Raw genomic sequence first — 26,250 nt, forward strand, 5'->3', positions numbered from 1 at the left:
TTTTTTTTTTTTTTTGCCCAAGAATAACTAGGGCAGAGCACCACAAAAACCAGGAGTCACGCGATCTCCTCCACCGTCCTCTCTTTCCCGCCCCGCCTCTTTTGTTTTTTTGGTGACGTTCCAGTGACGTACAAGAGTCGCCTTCCCATTGGTGGATTCAATAGTCGCGGGCTACTTGAACGGCGAGAGCCGCAGCGGCAGCGAGCGGGTGTTTTTTTTTCCTCCCCCTTGCCTCCAGCTCACTTTGTGGGTCCCTCTGTCAGCAGGGCCATCATGCTGACGGGCAGTTCAGTGGACCTGGAGAACCAGGAAAATGTGCCTCCGGGGGCCAAAGAGGTTCCCAAGGTGGCGGGGGCTGCTGGACACCGACTGGCGCTGGGGCTTCTGCAAGCTAATCAGCGCCACTCCCAGCCACAGGTAAGGCGCTTTGCCCTTCTTCACTTGGCCTGGACGGGATCCCCATCTCCCTGGCCGAAGTCGAGGCACCCTCCACCCCCGTACCCGCCATTTTATAGCTCCTCTTCCTGAGCTGCTGTGGCTTTCTTGCACTCGGCGAAGGCAAGAGGCACGAGCGGCCAGCGTGGTCCTCTTAGGCTCCGTGGCCTTTTGGAAAGAGGAGGGAAGGCGCTTTCTGCGTGTTGGCTTGGCTACCGAGTCGCCTTCCGCAGGCAGGTAGAGCCCGAGTTAGGCTGCTCACTGAACCTGAGAAGGCCTTCCCGTTTATGTTTGATCCAGGTGGGCAAGCGCTTGGGCCGCTGCTTGCTGCTGGACAAAGCGCTTTTCCCTTAGCAAAGAAAGGCTCCAGCATGCGGATAGCCACGCTGAAAGGTGGTAGAAAAGCCCTTCTTCGGATTGAGGTTGGATCTTCGTTGAAAATCTAGGATTGATAGATGTTCTCATCCTTGTCCCTCACAAAAACTCTGAATACTCGGCCCAAAGGCTAGGCCAAAGCCAAACAAGCCATTATCATAGATGTCTATGGAGTCATCCAGGTCATGGTTGTCCCAAAAGGTGCTGTTTCAAGAGGCAACTGGATTTCTTTTTCTTTTGAAGACATTTTGCTTCTCATCCAAGAAGCTTCTTGAATGAGAAGCAGAATGTCTTCAACAGAAAAACAAGGAAGTCCTGTTGTTTCTTGAAGAAGCACCTTTGGGACAAGCCATAATTATACATTTATTATTTCTTCTGAAGCTTGAGATGGCTTTGATGCCATCCATTTTTATGAATTCCATAGCTGGAGGATTATGGATTATACAACACAGGGAATGTTGAGCAATGTGTTAATAATAATAATCATCAGGACACTGATGGGCCTTCTAAAGAGCTGCCAAGAAATTGGGTCCATTTTATGCAACATATCAGGCCATTTCTTGATTTTGGCTTGGTGTTTTGTGCTCACCCAGTCACTGACTTGCAAAGCAAGGTTTGTGGCATGTTGCTTGTGAACCCAGTTTGATTTGTTGTGGTATGTGATTCCAACCATTAATTCTTATAACTTTTGCTCACCTGATGTTGCCCATTCTCATTATCTTCATTTAGAATGAGTGATTTCAGTTATATTTTGTAATGTGGACCACATTGTATTGCAATGAATTATCTTTGTTTAGAAAGGTTACATTGCAATGTATGGGCAAAAACATTATTTGGGAGAGTGAAGTGGGTGATTGACTGCTGGTTTTTTTTTTTTCTTACAGGTTTCCCGAAGTCAAATACCTTGGAGTACAAATGATGAGAATTATGTTGGTGTCCCCAATGGTAAAATGGGAAACAAACAGCCAGCTTTTACTATCCACTTGGATGAGCCTGATAACAGGAGACAAAAGAAACATATGTCCAGCAAAAAGACCTCACCGGATGAAGAGGCTCTAGGCTTGAAGGCAGTTGTTGCTTCAATGGGAACCAGAAAACCTCTTACTCCTATAGATAATCCAATGGATCTTAGTTCTGGTGAGGGTAACATCCTATCTCTAAAAATAGATGTATATTGTAGTGATTGATTCTGATTACACTTAAAACCATTTTAAATTTCAACCTACTTCCTGGGATATTGTCCAAAAGGTCAGAAAGCTTAGTTGAAGTTCATGGCTTCTGCTATTTTCTGAATTCAAATCAAGGTGAATACAGGATCTTACATTATATCAACCATAGTTTGATAGAAGAATCTGGAGGAAACTCATTGAGGTTTACATCAATATTGGTGGTGAATACTCATCCTATTTTACAATGAAGAAAATGACCAGTGTTGATGTCATTGTGGAAACTGCCATTAACTTGATTAGAATGTCTGATGGATGGGATCAGGCTCTACAGACCTGGATTTTGAAAAGTCTGATAAATGGACATATATAAGCTAGGCATGTAATACATAGCTATAATGTAGGGTGCTTGATTTTAGCTAGAGATGTTGCATGAACAAGACCTTGAGATTAGAAGATAATTCTGGATTGTAGTGCAAGCACCAGTTATAGTGATTTTAAAAACCATGATAAAACAGATCAAAATTTGAGCCAGTGTGTATGAAACAAGGTTAAGGTTTAAGCACTTATTCAAAACAAGTGATATTTAACTAGGTTCTCTAGCTGTTTATCTGTGGATGTCACTCGCATGGCTTTTGACCACTGAAAGTCTTAAGGCTAGTTACAATGGGAAATGGCTCCCAGACAATAGTGTATTATGGATTTATATTGCTGTTTAAAATACTAAGATCATGGCATATGCTGCATTCGAGCAATTTTTGATTTGAAATAACTTTTTTTAAATAATATTCATTTGCCTTATATTTGAGGCTTCATAAGCCTAAACATTTTACCTGTGGCTTTTATTTTAGGGTCACTGAGTATTATGGATATGTCAATAGAAGCAGAAAAAAAAATTAATGTTAACCATGTCCCAGACTATATTGAGGATATCCATAAGTATCTTCGAGAAATGGAGGTAAGAACTGATTATTTACATAATTGTGTGTATGTGTGTATGTGTGGGGAGGGGGAATCATCTAGTTGAACTTAAATATGTGACTATGTCTAGTCCAGTGATGGTGAAACTTTTGTGGCTCGCGTGCCAAAAGTAGGGGGAGAGCAGGGGGTCGTGTGCGGGCGTGACACACCCATAATCTTATGCGCACGGCCCCAGTGCACATGCGGGCACAACCAGTGCTCCCCCTCATTTTTGGCATCCTTTTTTTGCCCTCCACAGGCTCCAGAAGCTTTATAGGAGCATGAGGAGGGTGAAAACAGCCTTCCTTGCGCCCCTCCCCGGAGGCCCTCCAGAAGCTTCAAGAGCTTCCCTGAAGCTTCCGGAATGTGAAAAACCAGCCTTACGGGCAAACCGGAAGTTCAGGAACAGACTTCCGATTTGCTCGTAAGGCCAGTTTTAGCCCTCTGGAACCTTCAGGAGACTTCCCTGAGGGCTCCAGGGGGCTAAAACCAACCCTACAAGCAAACTGGAAGTCCGTTCCTGAACTCCCGTTTGCCTGTAGGGCCGGTTTTTCATGCTCTGGAGGCTTCAGGGGAAGCCTCTGGAGGGCAAAAAAAGACCTTAAAAGAAGGCGGAAGTCAGCTGGCCAGCACACGCATGCGTGCTGGCCAGCTGACAGCAACACCTCACGTGCCCTGACAAATGGCTCCACATGCCACCTGTGGCACACATGCCATAGGTTCGCCATCATGGGTCTAGTCTATTCCAAATGAAATGTTGGGCAAGGATATCAGATTTTTGCCCTTTTGCTTGGTCAGTAGATGTGATATTATAATATAAAGATCAACTGGAAAGCTTGCTTATGCAGTTCAATTCTGTACAGGTTCACATCAATTCTTATTCCTTTTTTATTTTAAATTGCCTTGCATCTTTCTTTGGGTTGAACAACTATATACCAAGTTTGAAAAAGAGTATGTAAGCATTCACACACCTTTATACCCATGATGGCAAACCTATGGCATGCGTGCCGAAAGTGACATGCAGAATCATCTTTCTGGGCATGCCAGCTGTCACCCGTTACTCTTCTGGGTTTTGGCACACACATGCGCGCCAGCCAGCTGGTCTTCGCGTGTATAGGAGCGCCAGAAACTGGAAGAGCAGCTCCCTGGCTTGCATGCGAACGCCGGGAAGCTGACCAGTGACTGGCACGCATGGGCACACTGGAAGCTCAGCTCAGTGCTTAAAAGGTTAATCAACACTGCTTTATACAATGAAATGGGACAATATAAATGGCTACCATTAAATAAGCACTCAATTCTGCTAGCTTTAGTCCACGAATGGCTAGATTGAGGTTGTGTACCTGGTCGGTTTATATTGGACAAGATTCTAGTCTAATTAACAGTTTCTGTATATTGCTGTATTCCAATATGATTTCTGGTGGTTGGACAATGAAACCAAACACTCCCTAGCACCCATTTTATTTTGAAGCAAGATGGGTGGCAAATAAATTTAATAAATAAAAAGGCCATCAGGGTATCTGCAATGTACTGGAAAGAGGTTATTCCAAAGGGAAGAGACAGTAACATACACTATCTCTGGGTTTCATTTTGGTAACTTCTGAACATCCAGGGTGGATGTAAGCTTCCCTCCTGAGGAGAGTGTGCAAAGAGATAGTCCTGGAGATATTTGGAAATCAATCCATCTGCAGTTTTGTAAGCATTGGAATTGTACTTGGGAAACCCATCAGAAGTCAGCACAGAGTTCCCAAAACTGGTTGTGTATGACTACAATAGAACTCAGTTGGGCTGCTGTATATATTGTACCAGTTGAATTTGTCAGGAGGCCTCAGAGGCAGCCATTTATAAATCACATTTACTGTGATAATGATCGTTTCACAAGGCCTCCTGCTCTAAGTAATGGCAGAGGAGAGAGTTAGAGCCTACTACTTCCAGTTGATCAAAAAGGAAGCTTGTTTTGACATTCTTGTCTATAAAATGTAGTTCTTACATGGTTAGTGGGTAATCCAATATTTTTTCTTCCTATATCAACAAGCAATTTTGATCATGAATATTTTAAACATGTTAATGTCTTCTTTTTCAGCTTTAAGCGTATTTACATGGCTGCCTGCCACTAATGCAGAGCAAATAGACTGAATTTCATTTTAAAAGTTTAATATGCTAATAGCATAGAAGTACCAATTAGGATAAAACTTTAAAAACTTGATAGCACTTTTGCAATTGGGTGGTAAGTTACTTATACATCAATATAAGACTTTGAAAGTAACAAGATAATTGCTAATCTTTTTACAGGTGAAGTGCAAACCCAAAGTGGGTTATATGAAGAAACAGCCTGATATTACAAATAATATGCGGGCTATTCTTGTGGATTGGCTAGTTGAAGTTGGCGAAGAATACAAACTACAAAATGAAACCTTGCATTTGGCTGTAAATTACATAGATAGGTTTCTCTCTTCAATGTCAGTCCTACGAGGAAAACTTCAGCTTGTGGGAACTGCAGCCATGCTGCTTGCATCGTAAGTAGATGAGAAGTTTGGAGTATTACATTTACTATCATGACTAATGTGGTATTTACATTAAATATATGCTCAAATTCTGTTCTATCTGACTATAGATATTTAAAAATCTTGGGTTAATAGTTAAATAAGCTTAAACATCCACCACAGACTGATGATTTTTACTTGTAATATTTTTCCCAGCTAAAATGTGCACATAAGCATTTGGCAGTAAGAACCTACAGTGTAGGATAAAGGCTAACACTAGCTACTATAACCAAATAATATCTGTATGAACCTATATAGTTGTAGAATAAGGAACACTTGGGGACAATTACCGTGTTTCCCTGAAAATATGACAGGGTCTTATTTTCTTTTTACTTACAAAATATGGCCTTGGGCTTATTATAGGGGAGGGTTTATTGTTTTGGGGTTGCCAGGTGATTGCTCCCTTGTGAACTGGCTCCTGAAGAGCAGGGCACAGCCTCAGGGGCAAAGCAGCTATGAGGTGACCAAGCTCACGAGCAACCGCTCGGCAAACCCCCTCTCCAGCCGGGCAGAGCACCATTCCCTGACCTAGGGGGTGGACCACGTGGTGCTCTGCCCGCTCCCCAGCTCCCACGGCTTGGCACATTAGGGATACCCCCTAGTGCATGGAGCTCTGCTGGGCTGGAGAAGGGGGTTGCGCAAGCGCCTGTTCCGCCCCCAGCAGGCTAGCCTCAACATGTCCGGGCCCAGCTCTCCCTGCTGTCGCCATGCTCCGAGCATAACGTCTTCTCCGGTTCCAAACTCGGCTGCCTAGTCTTCCCGCAGCGGCCACTCTAGGAGTGCACTCTATGGTTGTGGGCTGGCTGCTGGAAGACTCTCTGTCCAGAAGACTTTCTTACAGAGTCTTCCAGCAGCCAGCCCACAACCATAGAGCGCACTCCTAGAGCGGCTGCTGCGGGAAGACTCGGCAGCAGAGTTTGGGAGTTTGGAACCAGAGAAGATGCTTGGAGTGCAGCGGCTGCAGTTGCTGCTGCAGGGAGAACTGGGCAACTCCCCCCTCTGGCCAGGCAGAATGCCACTCCCCAACCTAGCAGTATCCCGAAGGCAGCAAGCAATGTGAGGACCTTTCTCACCCACCCCCCCCTCCGGCTGCTGCGGCTTGGCGCCTTCAAGATACTGCTATGTTGGTGAGCGGTGCTCTGCCTGGCCGGAGGCGGGGGGCATTGTCTGGGGGGGTTATTTTCAGGGGTGGGCTTATATTTTTGCCCACGCGAAAAATGTGGCAAGGCTTTAGTTTCAGGACAGGTTGTATTTTCGGGGAAACATGGTAGTAGATTATATCTGCTTTTCATCCTACTGTAGAAAATTTGAAGAAATCTACCCTCCAGAAGTAGCAGAATTTGTTTATATCACAGATGACACTTATACAAAGAAACAAGTTCTCAGAATGGAGCACTTAGTCCTGAAAGTTTTGTCATTTGATCTGGCAGCTCCTACAATAAATCAATTCCTTTCTCAATACTTCTTGCATCAGCCAGCCTGCTCCCTAGTGGAAAACTTGGCAATGGTAAGTGTTGGGATTATTTAATTATTTTTTTGAAGAAAAAAAAGCAATATCTGAATATCTCAGAAGCAGTTAAAAAAAAAGATTGTTCAGCTATTGCAATTAGTATCTTTTGAGAATATACTGCTTTTAAAAATAGTTATAAAGAAAGACCCTAATTTTAGACTGTGCTCTGGCTAAAAAAAAAATAATCCTAGAGAAGTGAAGGCTCAGCATATTGTCAAATTCTTCATCTTCCTATATGCAGACTATAGGTGGTCTTTGACTTATCACAATTGGGACTGGGATTGACATTGTAAGTTAATGCAGTCATAAAATGAAGCATGTGACCACACTGACTGACAATAGCAATTCTAGCACTCCTGACATAGTTCGGGGATTGCTTGCTGGCCAAAAGGGGATACATGGGAGATAGGTGAGTGGGAGACATTGAAACGCTTGTTATAGTAAGTATATGTGGATACCTACATTTTGATCACATGGCTGTGGGAAAATTGCAACAGCCATAAGTTTGTGCACTGTTCATAAGTGCATTTTTTCAATACCATTGTAACTTTGAATGGTTGCTGCACGAATGATTGTAAATCAAGGACTGGATATTTTCCTACCTTTAAACTGTAGTTTCCATCACTAACAAAACAATGGGGCAGGCTTTTAACTAATATCTTGATTGATATAAGACTTCACAATGAACTCTTTTACTTAAAAATATCTTTATAACATTTTTACATTTTGATCTTGCATTACTTACTAGAAAATTTACAAAAATATTAGAAATTAAGGTTATGCTTTCTATTTTTTTACAGTACTTGGGTGAACTAAGTTTAATTGATGCAGACACGTATCTGAAATACTTGCCATCAGTAATAGCTGCTGCAGCATTTCATATAGCAAACTATGCAATTTCTGGAAAAACTTGGGTATGTATAAAAGCAATCCACTCCCCACTTCAACTCGCCTGTCAGACATTTGCATCAACACAGGACTGTCTACGCCTGCATCAATCTGCCTATATAGCACTTAGATTTATATACTGTTCCACATGCTTTACAGCATTCTCTGAGAGGTTATTTCCCCCAACAGTCTGGGTCCTCATTCTATCAATCTCAGAATGATTGAACTCCTTGCTGTGGGCAGAGTTAGCCTGCAATAATGCATTCTGAGCATTGCACCACCAGGTAATTTCAGAGCTATTGATTAGAAGCAAGGGATAGCTGGAGACAGTCTCTTTATATACGTCTTCCTCTTTGATAACATTCTTCCAGAGAGTTGCCTTGCATTTACAGTAAGTCCTTTTGGGCCTCCTCAGTGATTTAGATTGAATGGATCTTATAACCTGTGTTATATCTTGCTGTATAGTGGTTGCATTTTATTTCCCGTGAACAGTCCAGGAATAATTGTTAAATGGTAATGCTTATTTATAATTTACACTGGAGGAGACAAATTGTTCTGCGTATCACTGTATTAAATCTGCAACCATTATTTAATTAGAACTTAGTGAGCTATAATATTCACAAATAATAATACCAGTCATGGTATTTGTGATGCATTTTTGAATGTTCAGTTGAATGAGTTTCATGTTTAATGAATAAAGTATATAATAATAAAATAATAATATAACATTGATGGTGATCACATAATAGTATTTGCTTATCTGTTAGTAAGCCTTCTGTCCATCATCTCTTATTTTTTACTTTTTTAAACATACATATTAATAATCTTAACTTCTAATATTTACTTGTACATAGTAACTATAATAGTATATATAATGGCAGTATATATAATAACCTTTTCCCAGTTTTTAGTTTCTAGCTATTTCCTGATCTTTAATAAAACAGATCCCAGACCAACATTTATTTTATATCTATCTATCTATCAACTCTTGCCCTTTTTAGTATTTCAACTCTTATTGACTTTTTGGTCAGTCTCCTTTGCCCATCCCTTGGGACCTTGAATCCCTCTACGTCACTCCTGTTTACCCTAACTCTTCTATATCTCTGTTTTTGTCTCCCGTTGTCTGTTCTCCAAAGTACCCATCTATATCTCGTCTCTGCTAGTGGATCTTTCTTTTTGCTCTTTTCTTCATTTTGGCCTCTTAAAGGTTAATCTCTGGTCTATTCTTACTATCTCTTCTGTATATCTACTTCTATCATTAATTGGTCTCTCTCATCCCTTCTTTCTTCTACTCCTGAATTCTTCTCTAATATCTGAATTTTTTTGTTTGCTTTCCATCATCTTTTGCTAGCAATTTCCTTGTCTCCGATCCATATCGCACATCAGCTTCATCATCTATGATTCCTTGTCATAGTTTCCTTAATGTCTTGAAACAGTAGTAGTATTTCCATTTGAAATGTATTTATACTTCCTTGTATTATTTTACTTTATTTTAGTGTGCTGAAAATTATTCAGTAATTCATCTGTCGCAATGTCCCAAGTGTTCAAAAAAGTCAATATTAAATGAATTTGTTCAGTCCCTAAACTGTTCTCAGGGTCCACAGTGTTTATACTCCTCGATGTCTGCTGTTTTACTCCTAAGTTTTTCAAATTTGTATGTTCTATTTAATTTCTTCTTTCACCTTGTAAAATATTCCATCAAATATTTGTAATCCAAAATGGTCCACCAAGTTTCCCCATGGCTCATTAATTCATCAAATCAGATGTTCAATTTCAAGGGCAATTTCTGTCATTTGTAATCCACATTGCTTTGGAGAGAATTTCAAAAGCTTCGCCAATTAATCCTAGGCCGCCAGATAAAGACAGGTAGAAAGAAATAAGCAGACGGCCTTCTAGATATTGTTTGCCTTTTACTTTGTTTCTCTTCTTATCTGTTCTTATAACTTTCAAGATCTTTCAGCTCCAAGAACAATTTATTTGGCCAGTAGATGGCACCAACTCTAGTTCTCAGTACTAAAACGAATCCAGCTGATTGTCAAGTTCGATAATAAGAGCAAAATAACCCCTTTTCATTATACAGTTTCTTCCAACAATCAGACAGTATTTCCAGCAGATTAAGGTTAATTATAACACCACAAGTTCCAGTTCAGACTTTCAATCTTTTAAAACTTCAAATTCTTCCGTAAACATTTCATTTCTCTTTTGGGTCTCTACTTTTTCTCTCTGTGTTAATTTGCTGCTTTCTCAACGCTTCGGAGTCTTTTAAAAGTTCTTTTATTTAAAGTGGGTCTCTAGTAAAAAAAATTTTTTTTTTAAAAGTCTCACCCAGTTCAAACCACTCCAGCTCATTTCTTTCTTTGGTTGCTCCAGCTTTGGTTGGCCATAATGGCCATCACTCTTCTTTGTTGGTTGGGAGGGTGTCTCGGATCAAACGGAAGAGCTACCGCTCTCCCGTGAGCAGCAAGGGACCCCTCTCCTTTCTTCGTCTTTAGTCTCTTAGGGCCTCCAATGATGAAGCGGCCGGGATTTGCGGAGCTCTGCTATCCATCGACTGTAGTGCCATGAAGCTAAACAGGAAACCCACAGACTTTTATTTTTATTAGATCCAGGTTGAATGGTCTCTTCTACCAAGACAATTGAACATCAAGAACAGAATTACTTAGGTTTTAAATATTTGATATTCCTTTACAGACAGATTCTCTTGCTGCAATGACAGGACATACAGTTGAAAGTATTAAGCCTTGTCTCCTAGACCTCTACAAGACCTACTGCAGAGCACCACAGCATACGCAACAATCTATCAGAGAGAAATATAAGACCATAAAGTAAGTCTAAACTTTGAATGCAAATTCTGTAACTGACAACAACTACAGGGGTATGTTAGACTTATTTGTATATAGAAAGAGCCAAATACTTTGTCAGATAGCAAAAATAATATTCGTATCATTTTTATCTTTTTCAGATATCATGCGGTGTCGCTCATTGACCCACCAGAGACACTAGATTTATTATAACAATATGTGAGATTTCAAACCTTTATATTGTCCATTGTAAATGTACAGTTTTAAATGTGTATTTAGATTTCAATCAATCTGGTATATTACCATAGCTAATTATGAGGTTTTATACTTTTATAACGTTTTAATGTAAACTTCTGTACATGCAATCTTGTTCAATGTGCTTAGATGGCGCCTTTAAAACTGTGCAGAAAAAGACTTAAAACCACGCAGGTATAAATGCTGAGTGGCACTGTTCAACCTTTTTAAAATAGTATGACCAGTGTGAGGATTTTCACTCTAAAAATTGCAAATCAAGACAGTTCAATAGAATATCTGCATATAATAAAGTTACAACAGTGTATTTCAAATAGTCAACAAGTGCTCAGTAGCTGAACTTAAGAGAACTGCTCTGACACTTTGCTAACCAGACGCTCAACTCTACTTGAAGGCTGTATCGGCTATTAAGGATAGTGATTTTTCTTTTTTTAAAATATGCCACTTGAGCTTTATAAACACTGAATTAATAGCTTTTATTCAAATTACTGAGTCTGGAATGTAAAGGAAGAGCTTCCAATAACAAGGAGGGTAAAAGTAGTTCTTACCATTAAAAAAAATCCAATTAAATTAAAAACCTGCCTTCTGTTAATCTAGTTCATGAATCAGACTGACAATGTGTTTGCAATTGAGCAAGCCAATTTCCTGACCCTCAAAGGAAACAGCCATGTGATCAGTGGGGTGGTGCAGAGTTCCTACTGCTATATGGCAATTTAAGCTAAGTTGCTGGAGGAGCACACTGCTTTGCATCCTGGCTTCAGGTAGTTAGGCTCCTTAGGTTGAGTACCTTTTCTACGCTTGGTATAATCTTGACATTCTAATACAGCTTTGAAGCAGTGTGTGTGTGTGTGTGTGTTAGGAAAACAGATTTTTCTATGTTACAAGAGTTAAATTTTATCAATAGAAAAGACTTTTATACTCGTATTTGAGAAAAATTAAATTCTTATAAGCAATGCTTGAGATAATGCTTGAAATGCGCTCCCAGTAAATAAATGCATGGAAAGACCTAAGTGTAACTATCTAAAAGTTGGCAAATAAAATCCTCGAAAAGGATCTCGGCAGTAACTTGACTTATAAAATGTATTTTGCATATTGAAAAGTTAGTCTGCTACCTGTGTACTGTGAAACATCTGTCCTTAAACATGATCAGATAGAACAGCAGCAAAGGGAAGGAGTCAAAACTCTTAGCTTTTTGGGAGGGGCGGAGAGGATTGATGGTCAAACAACCAACAGGGCATATATGGTCAACCTACTTCATTGAGAAGTTTCAAAAGATAAATTTTAATGTCAAAGAACTGACTTAAAGAAGATATCACCAATTCAGCTTATTATAGGAATGGCCAATCAGCTAATGCTCATTTTCCCACATTTTGAAAAATGAATAACATGTCTGTTTCCTCTTGGTGTTTCATTAACCATCAATCTTAATCTTTTCCAAATTAATTTTTCACCAGTGATAATCAAAAGTCATAGATGTTATCTGTTTGAGAGACTGGAGAGGGGAGGAAGATAAAATATTCTACCTCTTGCAGCAAAATGTTTTGAATAATCCAAATTTAAGATTTTGTTTATAGAGCAGCAATCACAAAAGAAATTTGCAAAAACTGTATTATAAACAGTTTTTTTATAATAGCATTATAAAGTTTATTAGAAAAGTATTAATATATACAAAGACACATACAGTATTCCTATGAATTGCATAATACAAATGTTTCTTTTAAGCAGAAAAAGTTTAACACAATAGACAAAAAATAAGATGTAATGCTTTTAACAAACTGTTCGTTTTTTCTTATTTTTGCCAGCTGTTTTTTTCTTTGTGGTTTCTGATTTCTGCTTTTTTCTGTAGAAATTAAGTACAACAATTATTTCCACTGGTATACTTGGACTCATATAAATAATCAGACAAGTTTACAATTTTGTGTGTGTGCTCTAGGCACACTTAGTTGTAAAGTTGGCTCCAGTAATGTGGACAATGAATAATAATATTTTTGTGACTTTTTGCCCTACCGGGCCATTTTATGCATAGTACAAAGTACAGAGTCTATAATAGCAAACAATTGCAGCTTTGCTTACAATTTAACAACAGCTACAAGATTAAGCTAGAAACTTAGTCCCAAAAATTACATTTGGATAAGTATCCTGAAACTTTAATGAGTTCAAAATGATTCAGTGCGATTTGTCTCAAATGCTGCCAAAATCTTTCACATAGCTATTCCTCATTTAGTGATAATTTGCAAATACAATTATAATAAAGGTCTAGTCAATTTCAGGTGCAGCAGCATTGCTAGCTCCTGGAATGTTATAATGAGGTCACAGAACTGACTTTTAAAACTTATAGGTAGTTAGTACTTTTCAGTAAACTGCTATGTAGAAAGATATAGCTTCTTTACCCAATACTTCTACTTTGGGGGGTAAAAAGGACACAGGTCAGGCACAGGACACTGTACAAGATAATTTTTATCTGAATAAATTATTGCTGCCATCTGAATAAGATAGAAGCAATAATCTTTGCAGCATCTCCATCATGCTTCATGACCATTTAGTTGGGATTTGCAATTGCTAAATGAAGGGCTGTATATATAGGTGTAGAATAATTATTGTATGCATTTTTCATTCAGCATGGAATTTCATGTAAAAACACTTTCAACAATTGAATGATTTAGTCCTGAATAAAACAGCCATAATTCCAGCATTAAATCTATTAATGATGATTCGTTAATTAGGAATATTTATTTGTTTTTCATCTGAAAGAGTTTAGTTAGTTTTAAAATATGAATTTAGGTTCCCAGTTCACTTAATACAATTTTGAAAGATTATCTATTGGAGGCAGTTCAGTAATCCTAAACCAGTGGGTCTGCAAATCTACAGATCCCAATCTCTTCCAAGCCTCACACTGCACAGAGTTCAAAACAAATAACAGGACTGTATGTGATTACTGCCTTAAATTTTGTCTGATCATCTCAACATGAATCTTTATTAACTAAGAGAAGATCCACATCCATTAATAGTTCCTTGTTACATTCTATGAACATGTTTTCTTTCTATCCTATTGGCTACAGCCTTCTGGACTACTAGTCCAAAAACTAGTTTGGCCTACTTGTCAGCCTTTGGTTATTTTTTTCCATTAGTCTTTGCTCATTCTATACTTTATTTATTTATAAAATTGTTGGGCGATCTTGAAGCTATGGATATAAAGCATATCCATTTTACTTGCTTTTCATATAAAGGTTTATGCATATAGTCTAGTTTTACTAGGCTCACAACTGATCAAGAAGCAGATGGAAGTTGTGGCATAGGGCCTTTGAACAGCCTCGTCTAGTGTATCAACTGCATGTTCCTGCATTGGCAGCTTAGTCACTCATGCTCTTGTTGCCTATAGATGTACATGGGCTACTTGAAGAGTATCCAGAAGCTTCAGCTGGCACAGAAAGCAGCAACATGAGCAAGTGTGTGCATTCCTAGAGCAACCCAAATTATACCTTTATTCCCCAAGTTGCATTGGTTGCCCTTTTGCTTCTAAGTCAAATTCAAAGTACTGTTTTTAACCTTTAAAGCCTTTCAATGTTTGGAATTGGGTCATCTGATGAACTGGCAGAGTATATAACAAAACATTTTTATTGTACATTTTTTGTTCTTATTGATTCTCTGCCCAGTCACCTTTGGTGAGATGAGCAGGTAAATTTGATTAATAAAATAATATTTTGTCACAAAATGTTCTAATTATGCTTTTTTTGAAACTGAAATAATAGTCCCCAGGACTTCCATTTTTGACATTTTAAAAAATAACTTTACATGAAGGTTTTGGCCTTAAATTTGATAGACAACCTGCATTCTTTGGTTTATGATAAGTATCTTCAAACCAACCTATTTATGTCTAGCCATTTTGTAATTTAATATCCCTTTTTCTTAATTTTCAAGAAAAAAGCATCTTTTCAGAAACATTTTTTCTATTGAATTCTATGGAGGCATTAGTTTCCTTCACTCTTTGGAAGAGACACCTGTCTCCTTCATTTTTTGGTCAAAAACAACAAAAATCTTCTAAGAGATCTATCTGGCCAGCAAAAAAGATTTATGAATCATAACCATGGTTTTATGTAATTCTCTTCAGAAAATAACAAAAAGGCCATTTTGACTCCAGGTCACATGTTGAATACTGAACTATTATATATTAGAATAGTTATTTCAAGGAAACAAGCCAATCTGAGGATGGCTTGATCAACATGTTCTAGGACAAAAATGCAACATTTGAGAGATCCTAGACTATTCCATTTTCCGAGTCTTGAGTTAAATTCCCTCTTCCATCTTTTGTAAAACAGAAAGTGCCCCTACCTGTTCTTTGATGTTACTTCAGGTTCAAGAACAACAACATCCTCTTCTTCACTGCCCGATAATATGATTGCCTCTTCTTCAAGACAGAAGAAAATTATTGGTATATTATTTTTAAATCCTATACAGCTTCTAAATCTGTCATTGATAACAATTCTATGCATTGACACCAATTTGATGATATATAATTAATATATGTAAATCTGAATCAGACCAAACCTAACTGCAACATCTTCTCTGAGCAGACTGAAACACATTTTCATATGCTGTAGAAAATGTCTACAGCAGTGGTAGTCAACCTGGTCCCTACCGCCCACTAGTGGGTGTTCCAGCTTTCATGGTGGGCGGTAGGGGTTTTTGTCCAATACTGAAGCACTTTCCTTTTTTTTAATTTAATTGACTTTTTAAAAAAATTTCATAGCATTATTTAAAAACATTTTCATTAGGTTTTCATAAAATCACCATTACTATGGAACCGTGGGCAGTTAGAAAATTTTACTACTAACAGATACAAAAGTGGGCGGTAGGTATAAAAAGGTTGACTACCCCTGGTCTACAGCATATATTTCCAACAGTTACTGGCCAGGTAGAAAATGCTTTATGTATAGGAACTAGAAGAAGGAAACAATGAAACAAGATTTCAAGCTACAGCAACTGCTCATTTTTATACTGGTAACAAAGTTTATAATTGTGTTATAGCAGTTTCACTTTACCAGATTAATACAACAGGCTTTACATGGAATGGGCTAATTTTGGACAACAATTAATGCTATTACACATGGGATACATATTGTCAAAGAGTATGTAACCTATGATTCAAAAGATGTTTGTGAAGAACAGATAATCTCCATTAATCAGTTAAAATTTCACTATGTTAATAAAATAAATGCTACACATTTTTCACCAGGAAAGTCACTGCATGTGCACCAATTTACTACTGTATTGATATCCTTTAACAACACATTACAAGTAGTGCTCGACTTATAACCACAATTGAGCCCAAAATTTCTGTTGCTAAGTGAGACAGTTAAGTGAGCTTTGCCCCATTTTACAGCTTTTCTTGCCACAGATATTAAATGAAACACTGCAGTTAAGTTAGTAACAGTGTTAAGTGAATCTGGCTTCTTCACCGACTGTCAGAAGGTTGCCAAAGGTGATCACACAGCCCCAGCACACTAACCATCATAAATATGAGTCAGTTGCCAAGTTTCTGAATTCTGATCATGTGACTATGGAGATGCTGCAATGATCGTAAGTGTGAAAAACAGTCATAAGTCACTTCAGTACCGTTGTAACTGAAGTTAAATGAACTGCTGTAAGTTTAGAATTATATGTAATGACAAAACTATTCTACTCCATTCTTAAGAAAGTTTAATTTCTACGTTGAAAGTGTGGACACACTTTCAAGGAAGCTTCCTCTCTCCTCTTAGATCCCCTAATGTGATGCCTTTGCATTGGATAGTTATTTTTAAAAATAACCTGGAGTGTTGAGAACTTTGAAAATGTTCACTGCTATCTATATAGAAGACCAGAAAGGATTTTAAACTGAAAGCATCATCTGATCTGATGAAATGAATTTCAACATGAATGCAATTTCCTACTTCACATTTTTTTAAAAAACAGTATTCTAACCTTTTTGATTTTTGGCTCCAATATGTACATCTCCCATTTCTATATTTTGGTCTTCTGCTGTTAGAGATTCATCCTGGCCATCTTCATCTTCCATCTCAGATTCCTCAAAATCTGCCCATGATTTCTGAAGTCCTTCTCCAATCTGAGCTGTGCCTGATGCCCATAATACAGGCTTGGACAAGCTAATTTCATTAAGAAAAAACCAGGTCTTATCTAAAATGTAACATGATAAAGAATGATTCTCATATTTTGGAGAAATAATCTTGCAAATTTGCCTTAAAATTCTTGTTGGAAAGGAAGGAGACGAGAAAGAAAGATGCTATTACTTAAATATGGTAACAAAAGAATATAGTGAACTTAACAGCTGACTACATGCATATGAATAGTCTTTTTCTCGCAAATATTACACAGAAAAATATTGACTACAGTGATCAACAAACAAAAAAAGTAGTTTTATTATTGATATCTGCTACCAGACAACAGACCTGAAAGTGCTGTATATTGGGACTTCTCTACAAAGTGTCACATAGAATGTGGGATCATTCTAATTGTATGTCTGTATTCAAGAATAAATATTTCGAATATCCCATATGAACAAATCAATGGCTAACTAAAGTATTATGTTTTTCATTGTCTGAAAATGTGACTAACTTAACATTATCCTTAATGTTTAAGATTTCTCTCCATATTTACTGGATAGCTCAAAGGTTGTTTAATGAAGTCTTCCAACTTCATTATGCTTGAAGTATAAACTGTGATAGGACATTTAATTCTACAATATTGGCTCATTCAACTATTTCCTAAGTTTAGTTTAATGTTAACTTTTATTTATCAAAATAAACCCATCCTATCAGAAGCAACTTAAATACAGTGCTGCAAAGATCAATAGCATTTAAAAATGTGAACGTACTCTTGAATTATATACCAAAAAATTGGGATATCTCTCTAATGAAGAGTTATGGAATTATTGACAGTTAGCAGCAAAAGTATTACTCTCCAATATTGGTGAACCAGTGCCAGATACACAATCGTGGATCATCAATATGTGGTTTTCTATTTATAAAATGGCTTTCTAGCAAAACAATGGAAAGCTGATCAATATTAGGCTATGTAATCCAGGTGTAATGATGAATTTAAAAATTCTGAATGATTTTGCATGCAATATTTTTGTTTCCTTTCTTAATTTATTTCCTTTTTTCTGAATACTGAAACAATATTTTTTTAAAAGAAATTAAGATGCTCCTGAGCATAGAAGGCCAACCATCTGATTTTCTGTTATGATGCAACAAAAGATACACTTCTGGGGGAGGAAATGCATTGGCAATTATTTCTTCAGCTTGCTCTTGTACATCATTAGTATTGACTGGGGCTTGTTCTATTTTAAAGGCAGTTATTCTTTCATTAGGAATAGATTCTGCAAATCCATATTTTCCACCTTCTTTCCTATTAAAAGAAAAGAATTCCTTTAGAAGTTTGCATTGAAACATAGACTACGAACCAAAAGATACTTTATGAATATTTAACCATACTTAGTATAATCATACTCCATTTTAATTTTCCTCTACATGTCTTAGTAGATAATTAAAGACAGAGTAAATTTAAAATGCCTTGATTCAATTCAAGAAACTAAATGGATGTGTCCTCACTAGTTCTCACAACATAAATTGTGCTATTAGCTCTTTCTGATATGTAAGTTTAGGATAGGGATGAGTCGGTAAAAGAAAAGAATCAAAATTTTGCATTGAAAGACAAGGATTTCTGCCTAAATGTCATTTAAGAACCTATTCTAAAATACAGTTTTACTTACATATATTCCAAATATCTCACATCATCTCCAAACAAGATAATAAATTCACAGAAAAATAATAACCAGAACTGTTTTAATTAGCATGCTGAACCTTTTAAAAAGAATTTTAATCGAGGTAATATAATATACATTTATCTACAAATATGTGATAGCCAGTGATCTGGCAGAAATAAGCAATTACTATGAAGTTGTAGTGCCACTGAGACTAACATAGCCATGAAATTATATATATAAAAGCAAGACTGCTCCATAGCTCTCGGTCAAGGATCCCCAAACATTTTTTTCATTGGTTGCCATTATGGTATTTTTCAGAGTATAAGATGCACCGGAGTATAAGACGCACCAAGGTTTTGAAGAGGCAAATTAAAAAAAGGTTTTGCACTCTGCAAACCTCCCCAAAACGGCCCATTTTTCACGAAAACAGGCCCATTTTTCTTCAAAAAAAGGGCATGAATAGCCCTTAGGAAGCTTGTAGTGTTCCGGGAGGGAAGCGCCCAAAAATGAGGAAAAAATGGTCCATTTTTCGTCAAAAAAAGGGGCATTAGGAAGCTTATAGAGTGTTCGTGGGGGCTGGGGCAAACTTTCTGCTCTCCCCAGCCCCCAGGAGGTCTCTGAAAGCCTCCTACAAGCCATGCATGGCCATTTTGGTGAAGGGGGCAGGGTTTCAGGAGGCAAAAAATGTTGTATTCAGTGTATAAGATGCACCCAGATTTTCAGCCTTTTTTTTGTACTCTGAAAAATACAGTATGTGTTACTACTTTTTTCTCTAGAATGTGGGTTCAGGAAGTACTGTGGAAAATAATTAATTCTTAAGCCTAATACTTTGCAATGGCCTTCACGTTTAGGTTTTTTATTTATTTTTACTTTAATTTTTTTTTGTAAATATAAAGAGAATTTTATGAAGCCTCTCTTGTTTTCTTATTAATGTTTTCTTCATGAGCCTTGCTTGCAATGATTTCATTATCTGACTAGGTAACATCATCAGTTCCTAGTTGGGTAATTAAATGTTTGGAAGCAAACAATCAAGCTCAAAAAGCACCGTTGATTCAATTCAGATTCTGTTTTATAATCTACCAGACTGGCCTTACAAAAACATGGATGTATCAATTTATAATAGACTGCATTAATAGGCATTAGTCTGCAGCATTAAAAAGCTCACCTAACTTTTTGATCATTTTCCAAAGCTTTTTGAATTAGTTCAGTGATTTCTGCTACTTTGACTCCTGTTATTTTGCTGCATCTCAAAACCTGTGGAAAATCATAATGCAAGTTTAAATTATTTCATCACAATGTATTTTCCCCATGAGTATTTGCAAGTACGTAATCTAAAAGATTTGGAATACACACTGAAAAACAATTCACAAATCAGAAAACAATGAAGATAACCTGAATTTAGACTATGGTAGAAGATCCTTCATTTTTAGGATTTACTTTCCTTTTCAACTACCAAAAATTTAGTATTTTACGTTTAACATGAAATTTAATTAAAGATTGATAAACTGACAAGTTTGTGAAAGTCAGAACTGTGAGATAAAATTTTATCATATTTAATTAAATTGGGTTAATTTAGTCCATACAGAATCATGGAATCAAAGAGTTGGAAGGGATTAAGCTCCCTGGCTCAGGGCAAGAATCCAAATGAAACCATCTCTGAAACAATGAGCAAATATTGAGCAAATCCAGTGAATATAGAGCTCACTACCTTTCTAGATTATTGGTCTGCTATCAAACTGATCTTACTGTACAAGGTTTTTTCCCCTAATATCCAACTGGAATCTACCTTCCTCTCCTATTAGAATAGTATATATATTATATATATATATTAGAATATTATATTGTATTATATATATATATATATATATATATATATATATATATATATATATATATATATATATATATATATATATTAGAATAGTATATATATATATATATATATGTGTGTGTGTGTGTGTGTGTGTGTATATGTATGTGTATATGTATATGTATGTATGTATATATGTAAAGAGCAATAATAGTAGATCCACATCAGGGACTGCTCACATTGGACACTCACATTCACCAGACACAATACACTTCAGATAAAAAAGTTACCAGAAACAATTAAGTTGTCATACGAAATGTATACTAAAGTATGCCAAAAATATAATTATAGTTTGTTAGCTAACACATCTGTACCTTAGACACAAAGGATCACTCAGACAAATGATTTCTGGTTTGCAATTTCTGAATGACTCCCTATTACAACCTCAAGTCAGAGCTGTAGGAACAATTTCCCACAGGGAATGGTACATAGATCAGTAAGTAAAGAATGGAGTTAAGTGAAAAAAAATTCCTAGTATCCTTCCTTCATACCAAGAATTCTATTAAGAGCAATTTGAATCCAACTGATTAATTTTAAATTTCTTGCTGAATTCAAAATGGTTTTGAAACCCAACATTTATCATGGCAAAAGAAGAAATTAACCAACTGAGGCCCAGAAACTGTTCTTTTGAAAGAAAAATACCATGGGTAATATTCCAGTTTTAAAAACTTCCATGTTACCTGTTCTTTTAGTAGCATAATTCCACCACTGGACTGAATGGTGCAGATTTCACGGTGTTTGTTCATGGCTATTACAAGGAGGCCATCCATTACACGTTCCTCTTGTTCACTGGGATCTACTAGTAAGTAAGTCCTGTACCATTTTAGAACAAGTCATAATATTTTATATCAAAATGGAAAATAAATTAATAAGTACAATAACCTAATAGATGAAGCAATAGTCTTAGCCATACTGGAAGTACTTAGCTATATTCTCACTCTGGATTCCTTCAACTAAAGAATGCCATCTATTGGGAACCTGGAAGCATGTCTCTCTGTTGCAGTGACTGCCCTCTAGAATGAGGTTCCCAACTTTCTGGGTTTCTGGAGAATCTTTTGGATAATGTGGGTTTCCTTTGTTTGTTCAGTTTGTGCCAGCTTTGTTTCTTTATTTCATGTCAGCCTTTCAAGGAGACAAGTCTAGAAAACTAAAATAATGTAAGCTAATACTATTTCTGTTAGAGAGTTATTGTAACAGATTTTTGCAAGTTTGAATACACTTTCCCCTTCTCTCCCCTTAGCTTCATAAGATTATTCCTTCTGCCCATTATATATTACTTTTTGTTCTCTGTTTTTTTATCTGTTATTGTTTCACGGTTCTCTGTCTTATCTATTATTTTATTGTTCTCTGTGTTTTTATCTATTACTATTTTATTGTTCTTTGTGTTTTTTTCTGTGAAGCACCATTAATCACTCAGGTCAGGTGGTTTAAAAATTTAATGCAATAATAACATAAATAATAATCAAATCCATTCACTTTAACTGTGAGATGTTGGTCTTTCAGTATTTTTCATTGTATATTATTTTCTGATTTTTTTAAAAAAGACAGCTCATGTCAGTAATGAGAGATGATCAAATTTGTGTACTATCACATATTAAGTAAGTTTTTAATTGCTTTGGTGTACATATCAGAATACTCTTATTGCACAATAATAGTAGAAAGCTGAAAGTAATTTTAACTTACCCTTCCTGGAAAAAAGCAAAGCTTACACAAATAGGCATGTGGTGGATGCTCAGAGGGACAGGATCCCTTTCTTCAGGTGTATACTAAAGAACAATATTTTGCTTAGCCAATTGTATACACAAATATACATACATAAACTATATGGATAACCAGTGCCCAAATGTTAAAGATATGCTTGCTTTCTAAAACAAAGCAAGGGACTATACTAACAGGACTTTGAACCTTTCGAGAAATGAAAAGAATGTCACCCATAATATATTAAGTAATTTTGATTAAGTAGTTATATTTATGTATGATTTTTCTGGCAGAAGTCTTATTTGTAATTTTAAAAAATGCTTACTATCTAAATATATGTAGGCACCTTGCTTTGATCCCCTTGATTTTATTGACAAAATTATTTGGCTCCAAAGGAAAATAATGATTTAAAAAATCTAAAATACTGTTTTTTTTATAAGTTAATACACATTTACAAACTATTTCCATTCCAATTTTAGAAAAACCAAAACATGCAAGAGTGAGATCATTTAAATTCCCACTTTACCAATGTTATTTCTTCCCCCTGTACTGACACGTCAGGCCTCCGAAAGTGGCATAATGACACTATTGCTGCTATACTTGCAGCATCAATAATGTTTCCATTATGATTCATCAAATGCAGGTCCACACGAATTTGCCACACCTCGGGGAAAAAAAGAAACAATTCATTTAATTCACTATTTTAATTCATTGTTCCTACATTTAGCAGATATCTTGATGAAAAAAGAAAAACATGACATAATAAAACTGTCAGGTGGCATGTAATACCATGCATATATAAATCTCTTACCCCTGCTGATTCCCCAAAGATGTATGAAATGTTTGGGGGAGATTCTAAAAGGGCAGCCAATACTGCTTTCTAACACTGGAACAGATTTCCCAACTACATTAAGTCTTTACGTACAGGCACATATTTATGATATACGCAGAGAAAAAAACTTATTCACAATTCCATGGACAATATTTTGTTACCAAAATACTTATCACAGAAATAGTTATGTAATTGTTCAAATGCAATCTAACTCAATTTTACCAAATACTATGTACACTTCTGAAAATTTTCAACTCTCATATGCTGGGATTACTTTCGTAAATTTATGAAAATGATTGAGCTCCTAAAACTAAAAACTTTCCTGGTAAATCTTTTTATGGCCAGTTTGTTCTAGTGGTTAAGGCATAAGGCTAGAAAGGAAGAGATGAGTTTAAGTTCCGTCTTAAACACGAAAGCTAGCTGGATGACATTGGGCCAGTCACTTTCAGCCCAACCTACCTCACAGGGGATACAAATAATCAAACAAATACAGGTAGTCCTTGAGTTACAACAGGTTCAAAGTTATGACAACCCCTCCAAAATTAATTATGTCCTGGTCCCGAAAGTACATATATAGGAGGACCACTGTGATCATTCACCCTTATAACCAACCGCAGATGCTACAACATGCCCTCTGCCTATTCTCCCCCCCCCCCAGGTCCCCACAGGCACTGGGCCTGCTTTGCTAGTTACTATGTACTCCCCCCCCCCCCCAATCACTCATTTACCTTTTCAAGATATCCGGAGCTCAAGTTGTGTGGGTAGGAAAGGAGAATAGGCTGGGCTATGTAGCAGAAAGGTAGGTGTTTTTTGTTCAGACATTAAAGCAGCTACTTTCCTTTTGCCACTAGATGCTAACCTTCCCTCCCCACCAACATTAGCCCTGCTAATCTTACACTAATGGTGGGAGAGGGAAGGCATACAGCCAACAGCAAATCTCTTTCCTATAGATTTCTCTCTTTTTTGCACTTTTGCTATAAAGTGCAATGGATCAAATGCTCTGTTGCATTACGCTGGTGTTCAGGGAGCTACAGAATGCAAAGGACCAAAATCAACATGATTTTTTCTTAACTCTCCAAACACCAGCTATGCTAATTCTGCCAATTTGTTTCCCTTGCAATCCTTTCCTCCCAATGCCAGTAAAGCTAGTGTAAAGCTAGTGTGGCTGGCGTTAAGAGGAAAGGATTACAAAGGAAGCAAAACCAGCAGATTTCTTCTAAATTGTGCCATGTAGCCCAACAATGATCCCAAAAGGGACTGGCATTCTCTACTCCAGCTTCCTGAGTTCTGGATATTTTCAAAAGCTAAGTGTGCAATTGTGATGGGGTGAAGTATGGAGAAGGCCCATAGGTATTTGTGGAACCTATGTGTCGGGCAAGGGATATCTCAGAGGATGAAGGCGGCTTTCCAGAGGCTCCTGTGCCTACACTAGACTTCACACGGTTTTCCCCATGCTATACCTAATATACCTAATGTAAAGATTGAAAATTCATAAATTAGAATTTATGAAGAACAGATTTGGAAAATCTAAAACATGACTTGCTATTGTAAGTAAAATTATACATCAGATTATAATCAGATTTTCTAGTTTGGAAAATCTCATATATACAAAAGAATGCAAAATACATAAATTTTAAAACAAAAGTCATTAGATTTTTCAATGCTTGTTGTCTGTAATACATACCTTTTCACCAGCAACAACACAAAGAGATTCAGTATCTACACACTTGGAGTTCCTTAGACATCTTTCTAACAGCCGATTCAGTTTTACAAGCAATTCAGATTGCCTAGAGAAAAAAAAAACATACAATGGATATGTCCAGAAAATATTTTCAAAATATTTTTCAGTACATTGTTTTCTAAATTTCTAGGAATGTATTGAATTCCAAAGATATATTTGGAAAGGGATCCATTGTCAGATAAAGATAGGAAATCAAATTTTGCAAATCTTGATTTTGCATCTTGCATACTTATTCACTCGTATCAAATTCAGACATTTTAGTGTAAATTTCCATTCCTGGACTTTTGAGATATTTATAATGAAAATCTTTAGTTAATTGATTGTTTCGAGTTCAAGACATAATACATTTGCTATGATTAATATTATATAAATTCAAAAACTGGAATATTATTTTCAGAAAAAAGTATCGTTAAAATTGACACTATAAAGTAAACTAGCTCTCAAAAATGGTTTAAAATGGTTTTGGGGAAGATCTGAAGGGACACTGGGAGCTTTACATTATATCAACTAATAGATGATACAATGAGTTTGGTTTTTTTAAAATCATTTTCTATGTTAAAAAGAATGTTTGTGAGTTGTCACCACTGGCAATATTTACACTGTTAACATTAATATATCATTTTGGATCAGCTGCATTTTCAGACTCAAACACAATTACGTTGTTAGAAAGGAGCACTTCATTTTATAAAACAAAAAGCTCAGAGTGAACCTTATTTGTTGTCAATAAATCAATTTAATATGCAAATGTTAAAGACGACTAAATGGAGAAAGGAAATAAGGAGACTTATTTTATCAAAACAATGAGAAAATATTTTGACCCCCATACCAAATACTTTACTAGATCTCAGATTACAGTAATAGTTCAAACTTTTTCGATGTCTACCATTGTGTTTATACAGAAAAGAAATACTACTGGAAATGTGACCGGAATAACATTTCATTAAAAGGCATGTTTTGCATATTCCTAATGTTGCTATGTTCTGGGAAGAAGTACTTCCATACATTAATTTGGGACATAAACTTTGGAGTAAAGTTTAATATTTTCATATACATACATTCTTCTGAACTGCACACACATTGCATGGAAATTGACAGATGAACTAAGGAATGGATTCTCCATGCCCTGATAACTGCCCAAATATTAACTCTTCAACTTTTGAAAGAGAAACTTATGTTATTTATATAATTTCCAGTTTCCCTATTGAAGACTTAATATTTTGGCAATTATCAGGGCATGGAGATAAATGTTTTACTTTGGTTATTGCAGGTGGTAGTGGTGGAGCAACACATACCTTCCCGGTTCAAAAGCAGGTGATGCCATGGGTGACAATTCTAGATTAAAGAAAAGTATGCCTTCTGTTGCACGATTTGGCTTTGGGGAGACAAGTTCACATGACACTTGCCCAAGAACTCTGGAAAAAGA

General features: G+C 36.6%; 2 protein-coding genes across 3 annotated transcripts in view; one reads left to right on the forward strand and one right to left on the reverse strand.

Moving 5' to 3' along the window:
• The first annotated feature begins 161 nt into the window (after positions 1–161).
• Positions 162–11,284, forward strand: CCNA2 (cyclin A2). The gene is made up of 8 exons (XM_032224217.1): positions 162–417; positions 1,695–1,947; positions 2,828–2,934; positions 5,226–5,449; positions 6,779–6,983; positions 7,787–7,900; positions 10,566–10,699; positions 10,837–11,284. The coding sequence occupies exons 1-8, from the start codon at positions 274–276 to the stop codon at positions 10,886–10,888; spliced, it is 1,233 nt and encodes a 410-aa protein (XP_032080108.1). The 5' UTR covers positions 162–273; the 3' UTR covers positions 10,889–11,284.
• EXOSC9 (exosome component 9) overlaps positions 8,808–26,250 on the reverse strand; it is a 19,458-nt gene continuing 2,015 nt past the window's right edge. The window contains exons 3-12 of one of the 2 annotated variants that reach the window (XM_032224215.1): positions 26,120–26,239; positions 24,771–24,873; positions 22,781–22,918; positions 22,240–22,322; positions 21,237–21,369; positions 19,852–19,940; positions 18,182–18,328; positions 16,886–17,067; positions 15,257–15,332; positions 8,808–10,441 (exon numbers count right to left, since the gene is read on the reverse strand). In XM_032224215.1, the coding sequence (XP_032080106.1) occupies positions 10,363–10,441; positions 15,257–15,332; positions 16,886–17,067; positions 18,182–18,328; positions 19,852–19,940; positions 21,237–21,369; positions 22,240–22,322; positions 22,781–22,918; positions 24,771–24,873; positions 26,120–26,239 (1,150 nt within the window). In that variant the 3' untranslated portion in view covers positions 8,808–10,362. Of the gene's footprint in view, positions 10,442–11,371; positions 12,768–15,256; positions 15,333–16,885; positions 17,068–18,181; positions 18,329–19,851; positions 19,941–21,236; positions 21,370–22,239; positions 22,323–22,780; positions 22,919–24,770; positions 24,874–26,119; positions 26,240–26,250 lie in introns of those variants that run through there. The other variant, XM_032224216.1, reaches the window with a different exon arrangement.

Source organism: Thamnophis elegans, chromosome 9 (genome assembly GCF_009769535.1).
Source record: "Thamnophis elegans isolate rThaEle1 chromosome 9, rThaEle1.pri, whole genome shotgun sequence".
Taxonomy (NCBI): Eukaryota; Metazoa; Chordata; class Lepidosauria; order Squamata; family Colubridae; genus Thamnophis; species Thamnophis elegans.